This window comes from Erythranthe guttata, chromosome 3, assembly GCF_056151865.1.
Source record: "Erythranthe guttata isolate IM_541 chromosome 3, IM_541, whole genome shotgun sequence".
Lineage (NCBI taxonomy): Eukaryota > Viridiplantae > Streptophyta > Magnoliopsida > Lamiales > Phrymaceae > Erythranthe > Erythranthe guttata.
Genome location: NC_142535.1, coordinates 14,536,785 through 14,558,664, shown reverse-complemented (window position 1 = coordinate 14,558,664; position 21,880 = coordinate 14,536,785). Strand labels below are relative to the sequence as shown.

At 34.5% G+C, this 21,880-nt stretch overlaps 4 protein-coding genes across 4 annotated transcripts in view; all 4 read left to right on the top strand.

Moving 5' to 3' along the window:
* LOC105971209 (serpin-ZXA) overlaps nucleotides 1-21,880 on the top strand; it is a 38,231-nt gene that overhangs the window by 5,658 nt on the left and 10,693 nt on the right. The gene's annotated exons all lie outside the window — the stretch shown is intronic.
* LOC148771881 (serpin-ZX-like) lies at nucleotides 8,261-11,055 on the top strand. Its single transcript, XM_088815591.1, has 2 exons — nucleotides 8,261-8,760; nucleotides 10,093-11,055. The coding sequence occupies exons 1-2, from the start codon at nucleotides 8,371-8,373 to the stop codon at nucleotides 10,867-10,869; spliced, it is 1,167 nt and encodes a 388-aa protein (XP_088671717.1). The 5' UTR covers nucleotides 8,261-8,370; the 3' UTR covers nucleotides 10,870-11,055.
* On the top strand, nucleotides 12,479-14,063 carry LOC105971464 (serpin-ZX). Its single transcript, XM_012996317.2, has 2 exons — nucleotides 12,479-12,972; nucleotides 13,224-14,063. The coding sequence occupies exons 1-2, from the start codon at nucleotides 12,580-12,582 to the stop codon at nucleotides 14,007-14,009; spliced, it is 1,179 nt and encodes a 392-aa protein (XP_012851771.2). The 5' UTR covers nucleotides 12,479-12,579; the 3' UTR covers nucleotides 14,010-14,063.
* LOC105971205 (serpin-ZX) lies at nucleotides 15,265-20,656 on the top strand. Its single transcript, XM_088816056.1, is given in 5 exon segments — nucleotides 15,265-15,568; nucleotides 15,571-15,623; nucleotides 16,243-16,756; nucleotides 16,759-16,877; nucleotides 20,483-20,656. Coding segments are annotated over 5 exon segments (1,164 nt in total).

Sequence of the window (21,880 nt, the reverse complement as noted above, 5' to 3'; positions counted from 1 at the left end):
TCTTGAATGTTCTCAGGCACTTCCATGAGATCACTGTTGGTCTGAATGGTGCAGAATTGACCACTAAGGCCAGGGGAACCAACAGTTTCTCTGTTCATTTCAGAACATACAGTCAAAAGACTGCCATCACCATATTCTTCTTTGGCAGTAATTACTACTTTATGATCTCCTCTCCTGAGTTTCACAAACCTCCTTTTGTAGTCAAACTTCACAGGACTGTTTTCCCACAACCAATCACACCCCAAAACAATGTGAAACCCCTTGAGAGTTAATAACCTCAAAGGAAAAGTGAATGGTTCCCCTTGCATCATCCATACCAGTCCATTAACAATTTCCCTGCTGGTTGTCTTGGTCCCATTGGCCATAGTCACTGCCATAGGATTTGTGTTGTCAATATGGCAGTGGAGTTGACTAGCCAAAATTTCACTGATAAAGCTGTGGGTGCTTCCTGTGTCAATAAGAATGTTAAGGGGACCCCCTTCTGACTCCCCAACAACTTTAATGGTCTTCACCCCACTGTTACCTTCAATAGCATTCAGGGAAACCTCCCCATTACAACCAACCTCCTCTAAATTCTCTGCCTCAGCTATACTGAGCAGATGAGCTTCCTCTTCTTCATCAGTCATGATCATGTAAATTTGGCTAAACTTACATTTGTGATTCTGGCTATACTGTTCATCACAGTTAAAGCATAGGCCCTTCATTCTCCTGGCCTTCATCTCCTCTCTAGTGAGTAGTCTCCTTGGTGGTAATAGAGCAGGAGGAGTATAGTTAGGCTTAGTTAACTGATTCTGATTTGGGTCAGGATTTGGTTGTAGCTTCCTTGGTAAACCCTGGTATGGCATCATCTGCTTCATTCCTCCTTTAGCTCTCCTTGAAACAGCCTCCAGAGTAGCTTCCTGTTTTCTAGTCATTTCAATGGCATGTTGAAAAGATTTAGGTTCAAACAGATCAAAGAACTTCTGGTTCTCTTCAGGCAGTCCACTGACAAAGAAGGTCAGAAAAAATTCATCATCATATGACCTAGTGTTGAACATCAGCAAATAGGCTCTAAGTTCTTCAAACTTATCAATATAAGCCTCTAAAGAGTTTGTAACTTTCAACTTGCCCATTTCAGCCAACACTTTAGCTTCCCTCAGATCTTCAAATCTAGCAGAAACCAACCCTACAAACTGATCCCAAGAATAAACCCTATTATTCTGTGAGATGTGTCCATACCAAATAGCTGCTCTACCCTCAAAATGCAAGGCAGCTAGAACTACCTTCTGAGTGTCAGGTATGTTAGAAACCAGCTGAAAATACCCTTGACACTTAAACAACCAAGTTCTAGGGTTACTACCATCAAATCTGGGGAAATCAATCTTGGGGTTAGGGGTGTAATTACCAGAGAAAGGGTTTGGGTTTACCATTACTTCCTGCCCTCTATTATTTCTGTTTTCTGTTTGAGGCCTGGTGAAATGCTCTGGTTGTGCAGTGTATGGGGTTGGGATTGTGCCTGAGGTAGATCCTTCCCCCATAATTGATTTATCCCTGTTATACATTTCTATCCTTTCAGCTATTTTTCCCAGCTGAATCTGCATGATTTCAAAGGATTTCTTTGTTTCCTCATGGTTTAAACTGATTTGCTCTTGCAGGTTTGTCTCCACAGCCACTCGTTTGTCCATTTCCTCTTGCAGCTTCTGTTCCAGTAGCTTCCGGTGTGCCTCCAGTCTGGTGCCGTCCGCCATTTAGATCAGCCCTTGCTCTGAGTACCAATTGTCAGGATCCAAGGACCTAGCTATCGTATTTTGTAATAGTTATTGTAATAATAATTGTAATTTTGCTGTAACTGAGTGAATTGAGATGAGAATAGAAAGACTTGGGGAAGAAGAGAGTAGAAAAGGAAAGATTAGAGAAATTCTTCGATAATCCATTTCATGGTCCAAAATAAGGTATAAATACCCCTCTAAGTCAGGGAATATTGTACCCTAGCCCAATAACAGTATTTCCAGTAAAAGACTTAAAACAAAATAGCATAACAAACGGGCTAAAAACAAACGGCCCAATTTAAAAATAAAAGCAACATAAATGGGCTGCTAAGTCCAATTCTTCAGCTGCGGCCCGTTCCACGTGTTTCCCCCGAAACGACGTCGTTCCTCTCTTCAATCAATTCCTTTGTTCCCGATTGCATCAAGACTTCATCTTTACCATTTCTAGGGTTCTTCACCTCTTCCAGCCCCAAATTCTCCCGAATACCCTTCAACTGCTTCTCCTTCACCTTACTCCTTAACCCACGTTGCTTCGTTGCTCCCCAGGATATAACACTCGCCTACAAATGCGCCAACTATTCCAACCCCTTCAGAACACACATAATTTTTTCTCCCTCTGGTTTATGATTTAGGGTTAAGCCGATAAACCTCGGGGAAAAAATCAAGAATTCCCCACAATATTTTGAAAAAATTCCCAGAAAATTATATAAAAAAAGAAAAAAAAAAGCCCAGGGATTTCATCTCAGAACCCATTGTTCGCGTTTTTCCGTCTTCTGTGGCGGCATCTCTGATTCCTAGGATTTTGATTCTTCTTTGAAATCCTCAATTTTGAGAAGAATATTGATAATTCTCTGTTCCTTGTGGTTATATTTAGAGAATTTTGGTTGGGGATTTGATTTGTTACGGTTTCAGAAACTCAAGTATTTTTACATTATTGTAGAAAGTAAGGAGATATGAGTTTTCAGGATCTTGAATTGAGGCGTTGAGTTGGGTCACCAAGGGGTTGATGGTCGGCGGCGTGTTATAAAACTCATCTTCTTCGTCCCCATTTTCTTGTTTCTTCCGCCTGTTTCTTTTTCTCTCTTTTCTTCTTTTTTATTATTTTTTTTTATTTTTTTTTTGTTTTTTTTGTTTTTGTTTTAGATTGGGTAGATTCATAAAATCAGCCAGCCCTTATTATGGTCTTATTTTATTTTTCTTTCTAATTTTGTAATTTTTTTTTTGTGACGTATATATATGTATGCTCTTTGCTTAAAAATAAATTGAATAGAAAAATATTTAAAAATGTAAATAATCATAAAATAATTTAAAATATGTAATTTAAAACAATAATTAATTTAAAATTAAAATTAAAAATTGGGATAATTAGTGAAAACCCCCCAATTCATTTACTTATATAAGGGTGGATATAACCTCTTTTTTATTATTAGTGAGAACCCCCTACCTTATATTAAATAATTTATTTTTTAATTAATATTATATTTAACATTACTAATATACCTAATTTGTCCTTCTATGTTATATTTAAAATAACCAAACCTATTTTACGTTATATCTATTTCTCTTATTTCTCTCTCCCTTTTCTCTCTATAAACCGCCGCCTCAAACCCTCCCCATCTCTGCATTGTCGATGCTGCCATCCAACCATCTTCTGTCTCTGTGTCGTCGTCTACTCTCTCCCATCGGTGTTCCTCCCTCCACCGCCGCGAAAAGAAGGCGGTCTCCACCCCTGGAATTCTCTCGTCATGGACGGTATTAGGGTTTTCGGTAGGGAGAATGACGAGACTACGCAGCGGCGCTAGGGTTGATATTGCGTTTGAGATTTCAATAGAGACCACCGCCAATATTATTTGATTGTTGTGGTTCTTCTTCTTCTCTGATTTTTTTAACCCAATTCTCGAATCTCAATTTTCTTAGTTGGAGATTTTGGTTGAATTCTTATATTGAAGACTAATTTTGTGTTCAATCAATAGTATATTGGATGTTTGTTTTTTGTTGAAATTGTGTTGGTGTTATTTACAGATATATAGTTGTTTTCGTACAGTAATATAGTTGTTTTCGTACAACAATATAGTTGTTTTCGTACAGTAATATAGTTGTTTTCGTAATAGTCGTTTTAATAATAGTCGTTTTAATAATAGTCGTTTTAATAATAGTCGTTTTATTGGCATATAGTTGTTTTAACTGAAAACTAAAATAATATAGAAAATAAATATTTAAAGAAAAATATTAAAAAAAACATAAATTTTTTTTAAAATATTATTTTTTAAATAAGAAATAAATAAAAAAAACGAAAATTAAAATTAAAATATAAAAAATAAAAAAATATATCAAACTAATGGATAATGAGTAGTGAATAGTGGGAGGGTAAATTTGAGAATACAAAAAAAATGGGTTTCTCATTAATAAAGGAAAATGAGCTGGACCCATCCTTATTAAAATAATGTTAGAGGGGGTTCTCACTAATAGTCCCTTAAAAATTATACAATTTAAAAAAAAAATCAATTTTGTTTTTCTCAATTAAAAGAAAAGTGAGAAATTGGTGTAGCATTTTTCATTGAAGGAAAAGGGGCAATACGGGTATTATATAAAATTTCAGCTTGGAAAATATTTAACCACTTCAATTTGAGCGAGTGAGACGCACTCACTGTTAACTTTAACGGATTATTTGACGGCCGCTACCAATTGACAACCACAGGGGGGCTAAGTGCCTAAATCGAAACCATAAGGGGGCGAAGTGCCAAAAGGTGAAACCACAGGGGGGTTAAGTGCTATTTACCCTAATTTTTTTAAGAAAATATATAAATTGGTGCAATCAACCTAACAGCTAATCACATCATTTATATATTCAAATGTTTCAACTAATAAAAAAATGACAATCTCATTTTTAGAGATATAGGCATTACGGTCAGAAAAATATATTCACATGTTTCCACTAACAATAACGAGAAAGGAAAAAACAATTAAAACTAAAATTCTGCTCATGAATTTGAACTGTAAATTTGATTACATGACTACCCACTCGCGGCACACATACATGGATATGTGTGATTATGTGTAAATCTAGGGTTCAGTATAAATAAACCGTGTGTGGCATCTAATTTCCCATATTATATATACTAGTAATTGTACCCGTGCGATGCACGGGACAAAAAATTACATTGTTTTGATGTTGTAAGAATATAAACAAACGTTTGATGTATCGTATGATCAAAATTCTATTATACTGGAACATTATTAAGTATACTACACACAAAAAAAAGGACATAACTTTACTGTTGAATAAGTATCGTATGAATTGAATCAGCTAATACCAGTAGATTGAAAATTTGAACCAGGAAAAAAATCATCAATTATGTCTTTCATGTTGAGCTTAAAAGTAATTAGATTTAATAACTAAGTTAACATAATCAAAACTAAACTATCGACAACATACCATCGTAAAAAACCATCTATACATCTTGCATCGGAACTAAGCCCTTCTCCACTGCCTCATTTTAAGGCTGTTTTGCCACTGGAATTAACAATTGGAAAATTAAGAAACAATAAATTAAATATCGCATACAAACAATAAGTCTTGAAGGTCGACTTCCAATAGCTTGTGGCTCCGCCCATTTTTGGTTAATTTTCTCAAATCATCCATTTCAATAACATGTCCAATAACATATAAAATGAAATAATTGTTATACATAAAATTTGAAAACTTTGGTATAAATTAATGAAACACATAATTTAACAAAATGAAATTACCTATAAGCCATGATGGAAAAAAATGTAAACTAATTGCCACACAGTCAATAGGATGAAGAAGAATATAAGAAACAAAATCTAAAGTCGGCTTACCAAAAGAAGAAGTCTTAGGTAGGGAAGACATAAAATTCAAATGTTGCGGACATTCTGTAAAACGATGTTACAAAATCCGCTAGGGATGAAAATCAGATTTATTTACCCTTTTCTGTAAAAATTGAAAATCAGATTATTATAAATAATATCTAGGAGAATTTGATGAAAATCGATAATAATATTTAAAATAATATTTAGGAGATAAAAATTTGATAAAAAAATCAAAAACTAATATTTAGGAGATAAAAATCTGATAAAAATCGAAAATAAAATTTAAAATAATAGTAAGGAGATAAAAATTTGATAAAAAATCGAAAATAATATTTCAAATAATGTTAATGAGATAAAAGTTGATAAAATATGAAAATAATAATTAAAATAATATTTAGGAGATAAAATTTTGATAAAAATCGAAAATAATATTTAGGAGACAATAATCTGATAAAAAACAAAATTAATATTTAGGAGATAAAAAAATAATAAAAACGTGATAAAACTCGAAAAAAATATTTAAAATATTATTTAGGAGATATAAATTTGATAAAATTCAAAAATAATATTTAGGAGATAAAAATCTGCTAAAAGTTGAAAATTACATTTAAAATTATAGTTAGGCGATATAAATTTGATAAAATTAAAAAAAATATTATTTATAATAATATTTAGGAGATAAAAATTTGATAAAAATAAAAAATAATATTTACTAGACAAAAATATGATAAAAAATAAAAAATAATATTTAAAATAATATTTAGGGGCTACAAATATGATAAAATTCGAAAATAATATTTAAATTAATAAAAATTTGATAAAAATTGAAAAAAAATTACAAATATGACATTAGGGTTTCTTAGGGTTGCCCTAGCGTTTCTTTCTTTTATATATAAGATATATATATATATATATATATATATATATATATATATATATATATATATATATATATATATTATAGATTTTGGTGCAAGTGGGATGTAATGGACCTATTGATGGTAATTTTTTTAAGAAAATATATAAATTGGTGCAATCAACCTAACAGCTAATCACATCATTTATATATTCAAATGTTTCAACTAATAAAAAAATGACAATCTCATTTTTAGAGATATAGGCATTACGGTCAGAAAAATATATTCACATGTTTCCACTAACAATAACGAGAAAGGAAATAACAATTAAAACTAAAATTCTGCTCATGAATTTGAAATGTAAATTTGATTACATGACTACCCACTATGAGCACACATACATGGATATGTGTGATTATGTGTAAATCTAAGGTTCAGTATAAATAAACCGTGTCGCATCTAATTTCCCATATTATATATATATATATATATATATATATATATATATATATATATATATATATATATATTATAGATTTTGGTGCAAGTGGGATGTATTGGACCTATTGATGGTAATTTTTTTAAGAAAATATATAAATTGGTGCAATCAACCTAACAGCTAATCACATCATTTATATATTCAAATGTTTCAACTAATAAAAAAATGACAATCTCATTTTTAGAGATATAGGCATTACGGTCAGAAAAATATATTCACATGTTTCCACTAACAATAACGAGAAAGGAAATAACAATTAAAACTAAAATTCTGCTCATGAATTTGAAATGTAAATTTGATTACATGACTACCCACTATGAGCACACATACATGGATATGTGTGATTATGTGTAAATCTAAGGTTCAGTATAAATAAACCGTGTCGCATCTAATTTCCCATATTATATATATATATATATATATATATATATATATATATATATATATATATTATAGATTTTGGTGCAAGTGGGATGTATTGGACCTATTGATGGTAATTTTTTTAAGAAAATATATAAATTGGTGCAATCAACCTAACAGCTAATCACATCATTTATATATTCAAATGTTTCAACTAATAAAAAAATGACAATCTCATTTTTAGAGATATAGGCATTACGGTCAGAAAAATATATTCACATGTTTCCACTAACAATAACGAGAAAGGAAATAACAATTAAAACTAAAATTCCGCTCATGAATTTGAACTGTAAATTTGATTACCTAACTACCCACTAGGGGCACACATACATGGATATGTGTGATTATGTGTAAATCTAGGGTTCAGTATAAATAAACCGTGTGGTATCTAATTTCCCTTATTATATATATCCTTTATTTAAGGGTAAATTACAATCACCACTGAGCTATGGTTAATTTTCGAAAAAACCCATTTTGTTTGGGTAATTACATCTACCTCTTAACGATAATTTTTTCTTACACCTCCACCCTTATGGTGTCAAATTCGACATAATCATCTAGATTTCGTGGAATGTGTTATAGTTTGAATTCATTTTGTGTAAAAATACAGTTTCTGATGCACCACAATCTGATATATACAAGCTAAAAAACACATATTATGATCATTTTGCTTTAAAATGTGGAGTTCAAATGTGATAAAATGAGTACAAAAGTGATAATATTCCATATAATCTCAAAGATTCCACTAAATATGAAACCGCAATGATTGACCTGTAAGAAAATTTATAGCTGAGAGGTGATTGTAATTACCCAAACAAGAGGGGGTTTTTCGTAATTTGACTATACTTCAGGGTGGTTGTAATTTACCCTTTATTTAATGCTTGGAACGTGGAAGACATTATGGAAGGTAAGAATACCACATGGTACGCCCATTCAGTTTGATTTATTATTTTGGTCAGCAAGAACACACGCACTATCACACTATCAGATTCGCGCACAAGAACTGAGAAAAATGGACCTACGACAATCCATCCTCAACCAGACTGAGGTTTCCCTGTCACTTGCAAAACACGTCATCTCCGCCCACGCCAACGACAAAAACCTCGTAATCTCGCCGCTGTCGATTCAGATTTTGTTGGGCATTATTGCAAACGGGTCGAACGGCCCGACCCGGGACCAGTTGATGGGCTTTCTCAAGTCCAAGTCCATCGAAGAACTCAACACGCTCTCGTCGAAGCTCGTGCCTTACGTGTTCGCTAATGGGGAGCCGCTTGGTGGGCCCCGTTTGTCCTTTGCCAACTCCGTTTGGGTTGACCAAAGTCTCTCCTTCAAGCCTGCCTTCCAAGAAATTACTCATAATGCTTATAGGGCTGCTGCTAATCGTGTTGATTTTCAGAATAAGGTTAGTTCCTTTTCTATTTCCCTTTTTCTTTTTTTCTTTTTTTCTTACGGGGTGTTGTGAGGAAATTAGATGGTACGCCTCGTTATTTACATTGGGTGAATTTTAACGGTAGATCTACTCATAATTGCACAAAAGTATTTGTATGTGTGTGCTTAGTCTGTGATTATTTAATTAAATGTACATTTCAAATTCACCCGATGTAAATAACCCAATGTTCTAAAAATCGGCCGAGGTGGCCGATTAATCGGTCTCCGAGGCGGAGGCGGTCAAAAATCGGTTTTTTGCCTGTGAGGCAGTTTTAGGAGGTCTGAGGCGGTCAAACCTCTATGGCGGGTCAAACTTCGGTGGCAAGAATCGGCCAAAAATCGGTTTTTTTTTTTTTTTTTTTTTTTTGAATAATTCAAATTAAAAGTTGGGATTTTAATAAACAAAATATGAACTTATGTTTTATTTTGTTTATGTTAACTGTTATTGTTAACGAACTAATGATGTATGTTAGGAATGTTTAAGAATAAATGTAAATTCAAAAAAAATGTTTTTTATTTATATTTTATAAGGATATTTATGTATTACGATCTTATTATTATTAAACTTTTATTATTTTATTAAGATATATACATGATGAAGATACAACTATGTTTAAATATCTTTTTTATATATGTTTTGAGTATTTATAAATAATATCTAGAAATATATTATATTAAATTTTAAAAACCGATTTATTTCCGATTTATCACCGATTAATCACCGCCGCACTGATTAATCGTGAGTCGGTTCCTGACCGCCTCCGACCTGATTACCGTTTTTTACAACCTTGAAATAAGCAAGTGTAACATCTAACCCCGGGAGTGTTGTGTGACTTTTCAATCATTCGAAATCATGTGGCTTTTTTGGTTACTTGTCAATTTCTGTAACATGTCTACTAATATTGACCACTGTACCCTAGAGCTTATGCTTTGGACGTGGCTAGAGATGGAAATTGGAACGAAATTTATGATTTTCGCCGATTTTGATCTGATTTCGGAACAATATTTTTCATTCCAAATCCCAGAATTTCGATTTATGATTATTCTGAAATTATTTGGATCATAATTGAAATATATATGACATTTCAATTTCCAATTCGATTTTGAAGTCCAGAAAATAATTCCGAAAATTCCAATTTGTACGTTTTCAAAATGTTACACTTAAAATACCAATATTATTATGTGTTTTATACCAATAATGTTTGCAATTTTATTTTACGGCCTGTTCAGAATCAAACCACAAACGTTGTAGAAAGAACTGGTTTGTTCATTACATTTGTGTTACACACACTGACGATTTTTGTAGGTTGTCGAGGCGATAAAAGAAGTGAATACATGGGCCGAAAACGAAACAAATGGCCTCGTGAAGGAAATACTTTCAGCCGGTTCAGTTGATGCTACTACTAAGCTTATCTTCACTAATGCATTGTATTTCAAAGGAACATGGAAGGAAATATTCGAGGAATATCTGACCAGAGACGGCGAGTTTTTCCTCCTAAACGGGAGCTCTATTCAAGCACCCTTCATGACCAACCACATGCGGCAATACGCTCGTGCTTTTGATGGTTTTAAAGTTTTGAGGCGAGAATACAAACAGGGTACTAGAGATTACAAGCGTCAATTCTCAATGTATTTCTTTCTTCCCGATGCCAAAGATGGACTGTCAGCTCTGCTAGAAAAAGTCTGCACTGAACCAGGATTCATCGAAAGCCACAAGCCTGATCGTCTAGTGCTGGTTGGCGAATTCCGAATTCCAAAGTTTAGAATAGATTTTCAATTGGAGGTTTCGGAAGTTCTCAAGGAACTTGGAGTGGTGCTTCCTTTTTGTAAGGGCGGTCTAACGGAGATGGTGGGCTCGGCTATTGATGGGGAGAGCCTCTATGTTTCCGGAATGTTCCAGAAGGCTTCTATCGAAGTAAATGAGAAAGGCACAGAAGCCTTAGCCGTTTCATATATGTGCGGTGGTGGTTATTGTGACGTTGAGTTGGATTTTGTGGCCGACCATCCTTTCCTATTTGTTATAAGAGAAGATAGGAGTGGGGTTGTGCTCTTCATTGGCCAGCTACTTAATCCCCTTGCTTAGTTGACATAAACGTGTGTATTGTATTATTGTTAGTTGTTATTTTAAGGGTTAAATACAGTTTACACCCCTAAAGTATACCCTCTGTAACACTCTCCTCTAAAGTATCATTTGTAATACTTGCGTCCTGGTCCCGATTTGATGACAACGTGTTAAATTATTAATTCGATAATTTTATATTCCACTAAATTAGTAGAATTTAACTACTTCCAATAGTCGTAATTTATAGCGGTTTAATTGTAGTTTAATTTTAGTTGATATACTAACAACAATTCGATTTGCTAATTATTACGTTTGTTTGATTTACCCTTGACAATTTATGTAGACGGAAGAGGTGAGAGAAGAAGTGAATGCATGGGCCGAAAAGGAAACGAATGGACTCATCAAAGATTTACTCCAACCCGGTTCGATTACTCCCGGTACTATGCTTATATTAGCAAACGCGGTGTATTTTAAAGGAACTTGGGAAGAAGAATTCGACGAATCGATTACTTGAGACTTTGAGTTTTTCCTCCAAAGTGGAAGCTCGATAAAAGCACCCTTCATGCGCGCCGGCGGTAGCTACCAATTCCTTCCCGCTTTTGATGGATTTAATGGTTTTTTTTATTTTTTCTGTTATTATGATTTGGTAGTATTGGTATTAATAGTATAGTTGGTTTTCGAGGATTGACTATATTTGATTTTATGTTTTTAAGTTGCATATATTTTTGTTTTCTATATACTAGTATTTTCCCCGTGCAATGCACGGGATATTATTTAAGTAGTGAAAAAAAAATAATCAATTTAATAAAATATAGTATACTAATATAGTAAAATAAAATAATGTAGTATTATTCATATTGAATTTCTAGCTTTATCGCTTAAAATTTGAGATATATTAAAGAAAATTAGGAGATCAATAATTGTTGAAAATTATAGTTAAAAAATTAGTAAAAAAAATATTAAAAATAAATAATTACATAAGTAGCAATAAGGTAGAATTCTTCAAGGGTTAGTTTTAATTTTGATAATTATTAAAAATTATAGTTAGAAATTAGTAGAGAAAAAATATTAAAAATAAATAATTATAGAAATAACATTAGAGTTTGTTAGAGTTGTCCAACGTTTTTTTCTTTTATATATAAAATAAAATAATGTAGTATTATTCATAAATCATATTGAATTTCTAGCTTTATCTCTTAAAATTTGAGATATATTAAAGAAAATTAGGAGATCAATAATTGTTGAAAATTATAGTTAAAAAATTAGTAAAAGAAAAATATTAAAAAAAATAATTACATAAATAGCAATAAGGTAGAATTCTTCACGGGTTTGTTAAAAATTATAGTTAGAAATTAGTAGAGAAAAAATATTAAACATAAATAATTACAGAAATATCATTAGGATTTATTAGGTTGTCCAGCGTTTGTTTCTTTTATATATAAGATAATACCTGCAATACAAGTTCAAACTTAGTCTTTAATTCCATGATTTAATGAAATTACTAGTTAGGTTAAAAAGCTAAATAGTGCACCGGTAGTCCACTGTTTGTTGGACGAGTCTAAAAAGGAATAGGATTATTGAACTTATTGTGAAAGTTTTGAACTCTATATAAGGATAGGAGTCTAGACCTAAAATCAATAATTAAAACGCCAATAACACCATAAGGAGAGGAAATCGCCGCCGGAAACCCACGCCGGAGAAAATCGCCGGAAAGAAGAAAAACCGAGACAAATGGATCTCCAGCAATCCATCCAGAACCAGAGCGACTTTTCACTGTCACTTGCGAAGCACGTGATCGCCACCCACGCTAAAGACAAAAACCTAGTCTTCTCTCCTCTGTCGATCCACATAGCTCTCGCTATGGTTGCATCCGGGTCGGACGGCCCGACCCGAGACCAGTTACTAGGGTTTCTCAAGTCCGAATCCATTGAAGACCTCAATTTTCTCTCGTCAGAAATTGTGACTCGGGTTTTCGCCAAAGATAACGGAGGGCACCGTAGGCCCCGTTTATCGTTGGCTAACGGCGTTTGGGTTGAACAGAGTAACCGCTTGAAGCCCGCATTCCGTGAAATTATGCATAATTCGTACAAGGCTGTTTCTAATCATGTTGATTTTCAGAATAAGGTAATTTTTTTTTTTTTGGAATAATTAGTAGACATGTCCTATTGCAAATTTGATTACGTGTTAAATTGTTAGTTTGATAATTTTATATTCTACTAAATTAATAGAATTTTGGTAATCCTAATCATATTATTTTATAGAGGTTTAACTGTAGTTTAATTTGAGTTGATATACTAATAACAACAAGTCGGTTTGCTAATTAGTACGTTTGTTTGATTTACCCTTTGATTTACCCTTGTCTTCGATTTTTGAAGGCTGAAGAGGTAAGAGAAGAAGTGAATGCATGGGCCGAAAAGGAAACAAATGGACTCATCAAAGATTTACTCCAACCCGGTTCGATTAGTTCCGATGCTATGCTTATATTAGCGAACGCTGTGTATTTTAAAGGAACTTGGGAAGAAGAATTCGACGAATGGGATACTATAGACTTTGACTTTTTCCTCCAAAGTGGAAGCTCAATAAAAGCACTCTTCATGCGCGGCGGTGGCTGCTACCAATTCATTCGTGCTTTTCATGGATTTAAGGTTTTGAGATTACCGTACGTAAAAGCTAAAGACAACCGTAAATTCTCAATGTATTTCTTCCTCCCCGATGCCAAAGACGGACTGCCCGATTTGGTCGAAAAAATCGGCTCCGAATCAAGATTCATCGAAAACCACATCCCACATAAAACAGTCAAAGCGGGCAATTTTAGAATCCCGAAATTCAAAATAGGTTTCGGTTTTGAGGCCTCGGGAATTCTTTATGGACTTGGTGTGGTGCATCCTTTTTTTGGGGGCGATGGTGTGTCGGAGATGGTGGAGGAGGTACTTTATGTATCGAAAATATTCCACAAGGCGTTCATCGAAGTGAACGAGCAAGGCACGGAAGCTGCAGCGGTTACCGAAGATGAAATGGGCATGGGTTGTTGTATGGGGAAAGAAAAGGAGACGACGGTGGATTTTGTGGCCGATCATCCATTCCTATTTGTTGTGAGAGAAGATGTGAGCGGCGTGGTTCTCTTCGTCGGACAATTACTTAATCCCTCACTTGATGAGTAATTTGCATAATTAAGTTTTTTATGTCATTTTTCTTTTCTTTAAATAGGATTTTGATACACGGTTATGCTCGAAACATCGAAACCTTAACATATAAATATTTACTATATTATACTTCTCAAGTTATTTATTTTAAACATTTTGTGTTTCTGCAACAAATGTTGTGTAGTACTAAAAGAAAAATCTAGTGGTCAAAGGTCAACTGCAACTGATATTTTATCAAAGTGTCCGACGTTTAGTAAACGGCATCCGACATTTCTAAATTTCACCATCGAACCCCTTAGTTGACATCACATAATAAATTTCACCATGATAACTACCAACTCTGTACGCACATTCATATATATTTGTGCGTGATTGTGCATAGACCATAGTTCATAGAACAATGGTATTATATTCATGCATAATAATGTGTGTGTATATACAATCATATATATATATATATATATATATATATATATATATATATATATATATATATATATATATATATATATATATATATATATATATATATATATATATATATATATATATATATATATATATATATATATATATATATATATATATATATATATATATATTATATTCGACCAGTTTATTTATCTTTTATAAGAAAAAGAGTTCTCTTCAAATATCAGTTGTTTTTTTGTTTTTTTTTTCTCACAAGTCTTTGGTGGGAAGTTAGATGCTACACCTGGTTATTTACACCGGTGAATTTCAACCGTAAATTTGATTAAATAACTATAATTATCCATTAAGCACACATACACATGGATATGTGTGTGATTACGTGTAAATATACAGTTCAAATCCACCAAATAATCCACCAAATATAAATAAGCAGATGTAACATCTAGACAATGTTTGGAAGCGTTTTGGATCTTATATTTTTGATTTCATTTTAAGGAAATATGTTTTGGGGAAATAATTTGAGAATGAAAGTAATGTTTGTTTGTATTTTGGAAGTAGACAAAATACACTGTAGCAGTCAAATCATGTTTAAAGGTGTTAGAAAAAAATATTTTTGAAGAAAAAAAATTGAAAGATGAAGTGATGTTTATTTGTTTTTTAGTGAAGACATTTTTTACTGTAACAGTCAAATTATTTTACTGTAGCAGTCACATCATGTTTGATGGAGAGATAAACTTTTGAAATTGTTTTGAGAAGATGATTTGAAAAGTGTAATAAATCCCATTTTATTTGGAGAAACAATGAAAACAAAACAAAAATCATCCAAACATAGGTGAGAAAAATGGACCTCCGAAAATCCACCCTCAACCTGGCCGAAGTTTCCCTGTCACTGTCAAAGCACGTGATCTCAGCCCACGCCAAAGACGCCAATGTCGTATTCTCGCCGCTGTCGATTCAGGTTTTGTTGGGCATGATTGCAGCCGGGTCGAACGGACCGACCCGAGACCAGCTGTTGGGATTTCTCAAGTCAGAGTCCGTTGAAGAACTCAACTCGCTGTCTTCACTTCTCGTGACTCACGTGTTCGCTGATGGAGAGCCGCTTCGTGGGCCCCATTTGTCGTTGGCCAACCGCGTTTGGGTTGACCAGAAATTGTCCGGAATTCTTACAAGGCCGCTTCCAGTCGTGTTGATTTTAAGAAGGTTTGTTTTCTGCATGCATGGGTTTGTTGTTTCTTTTTAGGGTTTTGTGGTGCCGTTTCGAGTAATCGAGATGTGCTTTTGTTTTCTGTTGCATGTTTATTTTGATATTAGCGTTGATTCAATGAAACTTTATTCTTAGCATATATATCCACCTATACATACATTAGTTTTATAATTTCCGAAAATTTATAAATCAAGTCCGACCATATATATATATATATATATATATATATATATATATATATATATATATATATATATATATATATATATATAGTCAACAATCTACGTACACTAGTAGAAAAATGGCTTTTAACTACGACCATTTATCGTAGCAAAAGCTATTAAAATCGTAGTAAAAAGTCTTTTGCTACGCATTTTGCCCCGTAAAATATACCGGCGTGACAAAAACTTTGCTACGGTAAATGGCCGTACCAAATACTTTTTTACTACGTAAATCCTAGTATTTACTACGACTTCAAAATTGTTCCGTAGTAAAAAGTACATTTTATTACGGTTTTTTTTTTACCGTAGCAACAAATTTCGTAGTAAAAAGCAAATTTTCTACTAGTGCTATATGGTGATTATTGTATTTGTTCTACGTTGACGGTTTTTGTAGGCTGATGAAGTAGTAAAAGAAGTGAATACGTGGGCTGAAAAGGAAACAAATGGCCTCATCAAAGATTTACTCTCATCCGGTTCAATCGAAGCTACTACTATTCTTATCTTCGCTAATGCATTGTATTTTAAAGGAGCCTGGAAGGATATATTCATGGAATATCTGACGAGCGATGGCGAGTTTTTCCTCGTAAATGGGAGCTCTATTCATGTACCCTTCATGACCGGCACGAAGATGCAATACGCCCGTGCTTTCGATGGTTTTAAAGTTTTGAGGCGAGAGTACAAACAGGGTGGAGATTATAGTCGTCAATTCTCAATGTATTTCTTTCTTCCGGATGCCAAAGATGGACTGCCAGCTTTGCTTGAAAAAGTATGCTCTGAACCGGGATTCATCGAAGCCCACAAGCCAGATCGTCTGGTATTACTTGGCAAATTCCGAGTTCCAAAATTTAAAATAGATTTTCAATTTGAGGTTTCCGATGTTCTCAAGGGGCTTGGGGTGGTGCTTCCTTTTTGTCGGGTGGTCTCACGGAGATGGTGGGCCGGAGTATTGATGGGGAGAGTCTCTATGTTTCTGGAATGTTCCAGAAAGCGTTTATCGAAGTGAATGAGAAAGGCACCGAAGCTGCAGCCGTTTCACATGTTCGCGGTGGTGGCTATTATGAGGTTGAGTTGGATTTTGTGGCTGATCATCCTTTCCTATTTGTTATTAGAGAAGATGTGAGTGGGGTTGTTCTCTTCGTCGGCCAGTTACTTAATCCGCTAGCTTAGTTCAACGTGGGGGGTTCAGATGTTACACCGGGATATATAAACCGAATGGTTTTTAACCCTTGATAAGGTTAAATAACTGTCACTGATCACACATACATATGGATGTGTATGTGATTTTGTGCATATCAAGGGTTAAAATGCACCCGGTGTGTATCACAACGTGTAGCATCAAATCCCCCGTTAAACGTGCTTGCGTTTTTGTTTTTTCAGTTCTTTTTTTTTTTTTTTGGTTAAATAAACTTTTGCATGTACTCGAAAAACTGAGCAAGGTGGGGTGAGAAATTAAATAAACAGATTATGTTAAGAGTTGAAAGGCTGTAAAAGAAATTATTGAAAACTTCATTTTAGATGGAAGTACATAAAAATTAAAATTATTGCAAGTTAATGGAGTTTATTGCAAATACTACCCCTGTGTTATCTCGAATTGCCAAATACCCCCCTGTGAAAAAAAAACTCACCAACACCCCCTTGTGTTAACATTTTCGAAGCACACTGCACCCTTTGTGATTTTAGGCTTTGACTGAAGGTAAAGTGACAAAAATGCCCTTGTGATTTTTTCAGCAATTAATAAAATATATTATAATTTTATAAATATTATTTAGTTTTTTATTTTGTAAATACTAAAAATAAAAAATATATTTAAACGAGAATGAAATATATATTATAACATTAAAAGTTTTAATATGTTTTCTATTTTTTTTAGTTTTACATTATATATTAAATAAAGAAAAGAAAAGAAAAAACAAAAAAAAAAAACGTTCTTCTTCCCCACCCTCCCACCCAACTCTCAGCACTCATCCACCATATCTCCACCGGGTTGCCGCTTCGGCTCCGCCACAGCTCACCACCATCTGACCTCTCCTTCACCAACACCACCATCTTCTCTAGATCCGGCGCCCACCCATAAATTTTAATTTATTGAAATTTTAGTTTTCACCAACAAATTACTTTACACGAGCCTCAAACCTTCCCCCAATCTCTTATTTTGACGGCGGTGGTGGCGATAAGAAAGAGAAAGAGAAGAGAAAAGAACCAAAAGACGCAATTTTGACCTAGCAAGTTTAGCCGTTGTTAAAATCGTCGCCGTCGAGAGAAATTACTTGGAGATTTTAGATAACCATTGCTGTAATTGGGGCTTAATTAGCCTCGGGTTGTACGGATTCGGGTCTGGTATGGGAATTGTAGAAGATGGGGTGGTGTTGCTGAACTTTTCTTCTCTTGGCAGGGTTGGGGTTTGGGGGTGGGGAACGGGGAAAGGGGGAAGAAGACGATGTTCTGTCTTCTTCTTCTTTTTTTCTTATAATATTTTTCTGCATTATTATTTTATTTTGCAATTCTTGAAATTACAATTTGGTCCTATAAATTTAGATTATTCATAATTTAACCAACAATATTATTTTTTATTTTATAAAGGGGTATTTATGACATTTCACCCTAAAAATACCATTAAAAATCGCACAACCCGCGAGTGAGTGACACGATTTGCGTCCAGGGGTGTCGATGCCTTGACTTTGTTAACACAAGGGGGTGTTGGTGAGTTTTTTTTTCACAGGGGGGTATCTGGCAATTAGAGATAACACAGGGGTGGTATTTGCAATTAGCTCAAGTTAATGGGGTTAAAATTTTCACTTGTATGTCCCCTGAAGTTGGGTGTCCTGGCTCATAAGAACTGAAATTCGTATGCTTTGGTTTTGGCACCTGCGTCAAAGGCACGAGAAAAACCTTTTCTCACCTTTCTTACTTAAGATATGAAATCGGTTTCATAGAGGTTGATCAAATTTCAAGATAGTATAAAACTTCGCTATCTTATGCCCGAAAAGTGCTCTTCTTGAGCGAACCATTCTATGAGCGGGGCAGCTAGTAGAGAGAAAATCTCCATCTTTTTAAGCCGGTCCCATTGATTTAATTAAAGCTTGTTACGATCAGGCTCATTTGGCTGAGATCTTGCCTGGAAAAGGCTTGGGTAGGGTCAGTTCGTTTGGCGCTTCGAGGCTGTCTTCGACTCATAGAAGAAGGAAGCCCACTCCTTTTTTAGATTTAAGACAAGAAATAGACTACTCCCTATTGTAATTATGATTGAAACTAATTCCTCTTCGTTTTGTTTTGACGAGTGCAGTGCAGCCTAGTAGCTTTCGTATCAATGTGTAAATGACTTGAATTAATTGCATAGACCTCTTGTGTAACGTCTAATTGCCGAATAAGTACTCAGCGTCAAAACAATAATCAGTTACCCCTTGTTTTGAGAGAGAGATATTTATTGGGCATAGTAAGACAAACCAGGAGGAAATGTAGAACCTTCATTACACCCTAAATCAAAGCTAGAGGCTAATTCGTGAGCCTAATGGTTTCTGGATCGCTCGATCGCTTAACGAAAGAAAATTCGCAAAAATGAAATGAACGAGCATGTAACAAAATAATCTCTACAAAACACCATAAGAAGACATTAGAGATCTCTCGGTTTTGAGAGAATCAATCACTTAGATGGAAATGAAGTATCAAAAATATAACCACTCCATTAACCTATCACTATTTGACATGTGACATTTAATAATATAATTATTCATATATTTAAAATTTGATAATCTATTTTATACTTGTGGTAAGAGTGAATTTTTATTCTAGAAGTATTAATGTATTATGGGTTAATGGCAAATAGGCCCATGACAAAGGCACTTAATTAAAAGAGGGACATGTAACTTTTTTGTCTTTCAAATAAATCTACCCCATTCAAACTTGGGTAAATAGCACTTAACCCCCCTGTGGTTACAGGCTTTGGCAGATGACCCCCTCGTGGTTGTAATATCAGCAGATAACCCCCTTGTGGTTAGAGGCTTTGGAAGATGACCCCCTGGTGGTTGTAATATCAGCAGATAACCCCCTTGTGGTTACAGGCTTTGGCAGATGACCCCCTCGTGGTTGTAATATCAGCAGATAACCCCCTTGTGGTTAGAGGCTTTGGCAGATGACCCCCTGGTGGTTGTAGTATCAGCAGATAACCCCCTTGTGGTTACAGGCTTTGGCAGATGACCCCCTCGTGGTTGTAATATCAGCAGATAACCCCCTTGTGGTTAGAGGGGGGTAGCGCCCGTTAAGTTTTCCGTCTAACTTACCTGTGCGTGTATGTTACGCGCGCGGAAGATAAGTGGGCAGCCCCATCCAATTTCTAGACTTCTGAAAATGTCCATATTGCCATTTTTCTTGAAATAAATACCCCCTTCGATTATTCATTCCATTTGTTTTTAATGTTTAATAACAAGAATCGATTCCATACTTGTTGAAAATTTCGTCGGACAGAGTGAGTTGCAGGTGGTTAAAGCCATTGCCTACGAGAATGAGCCCGCGTGACTCGCAGTGAAAGGTGGTGAATACCAAATGCTTCGAATCCCAGCGCATTCCAGAACGGCATGCATGGAGCAGCGTTTCTGCTCCAGTAGGTAATATTACTGTTCGAGACAGTAAAATTATAGGTTGAGACAAGAATAGTACTGTCTTATACGTTAAAATTACTGTCTTGTATGGAGGAAGAAGAGGAGACGACAGTGGATTTTGTGGCCGATCATCCATTCCTATTTGTTGTGAGAGAAGATGTGAGCGGCGTGGTTCTCTTCGTCGGGCAGCTGCTTAATCCCCTTGCTGAGTAATATGCGCGCATCACTAGAATTTCGATACACGTTTATGCTCAATTTTGCTGTATATGCATGCCGTATGCGCCTGAGCCAGGAGCATCATGTTCTTTCCATACTTTTTGTCTACTCATTTATGCTCCAAATTCGATAAACTCAAATTGTTGACGATTAACGATGTGATATTCTGATAGAATAATATTGTCGAAAAGTTACGTAAAAGAATCGCAGAGTATAAGACGGGGGGTGAATGTTGGATTTTAATATACGTTTACTCAAAGACGTTCCACATTTATAAATTGGGTAAATTACAAACACCCCCCTGAGGTATGGTCAAATTACAAAAACACCCCTCTTGTTTGGATAATTACAACCACCCCCTCAGCTCCTCAAATTTAGTGGAATCTTCGAGATTAAATGAAATATTATCACTTATTTACCCGTTTTATACCATTCAAACTCTACATTATGAAGCAAGATGATCATAATATGTGATTTTTAGCTTGTGTATATCAGTTTGTGGTGCATCGGAAACTGTATTTTTACACAAAACGAGTACAACCTAGAGCACATTCCACGGAATCTAGATGATTATGTTGAATTTGACACAATAAGGGTGGAGGTGTAAGAAAAAATGATAGTTGAGGGGTAGATGTAATTATCCAAACAAGAGGGGGGTTTTGTAATTTGATCATACCTCATGGGGGGTTTTGTAATTTACCCTATATAAATTTCACCATTAAACCCCTTAGGCCCCGTTTGGGGTTTTATCTATCCTACACCCGGTGAAGGTTACACCGGGTGATTGTTTACCGTTGATCTACACATACCAATGTGGGTGTGTGTGTTTTTGTGTGTATATGAATGGTAAAGATCTACCCGGTGTATTTCACCCGGTGTAGGATCTCAAAAGCCCCCGTTTGGTTGGCAAGATTAGCCAAGATTAACTATGTTTGGTTAGCCCAATTATTTTTCGGGTCGACCCGCCGAATTAGTTTTGTCATAGCTTATCTCGGCTAATTAGGAGATAACTAATTGGACCTTGAGTGGTCCAATAAAATTATTGTAATGTGATTAGATACGTTAATGACACAATTGCCCTTCTACTTTTCATTTATTTATCACAATGACACATTCAATTATTTTTTTTTAAATAATTAGTATAAAATAAAAAAATCGAAAAAAAATAAAATAAATAAAATTTAAAAAAAATATATTTTTCGAAAAAAAAAAAATCAGAAA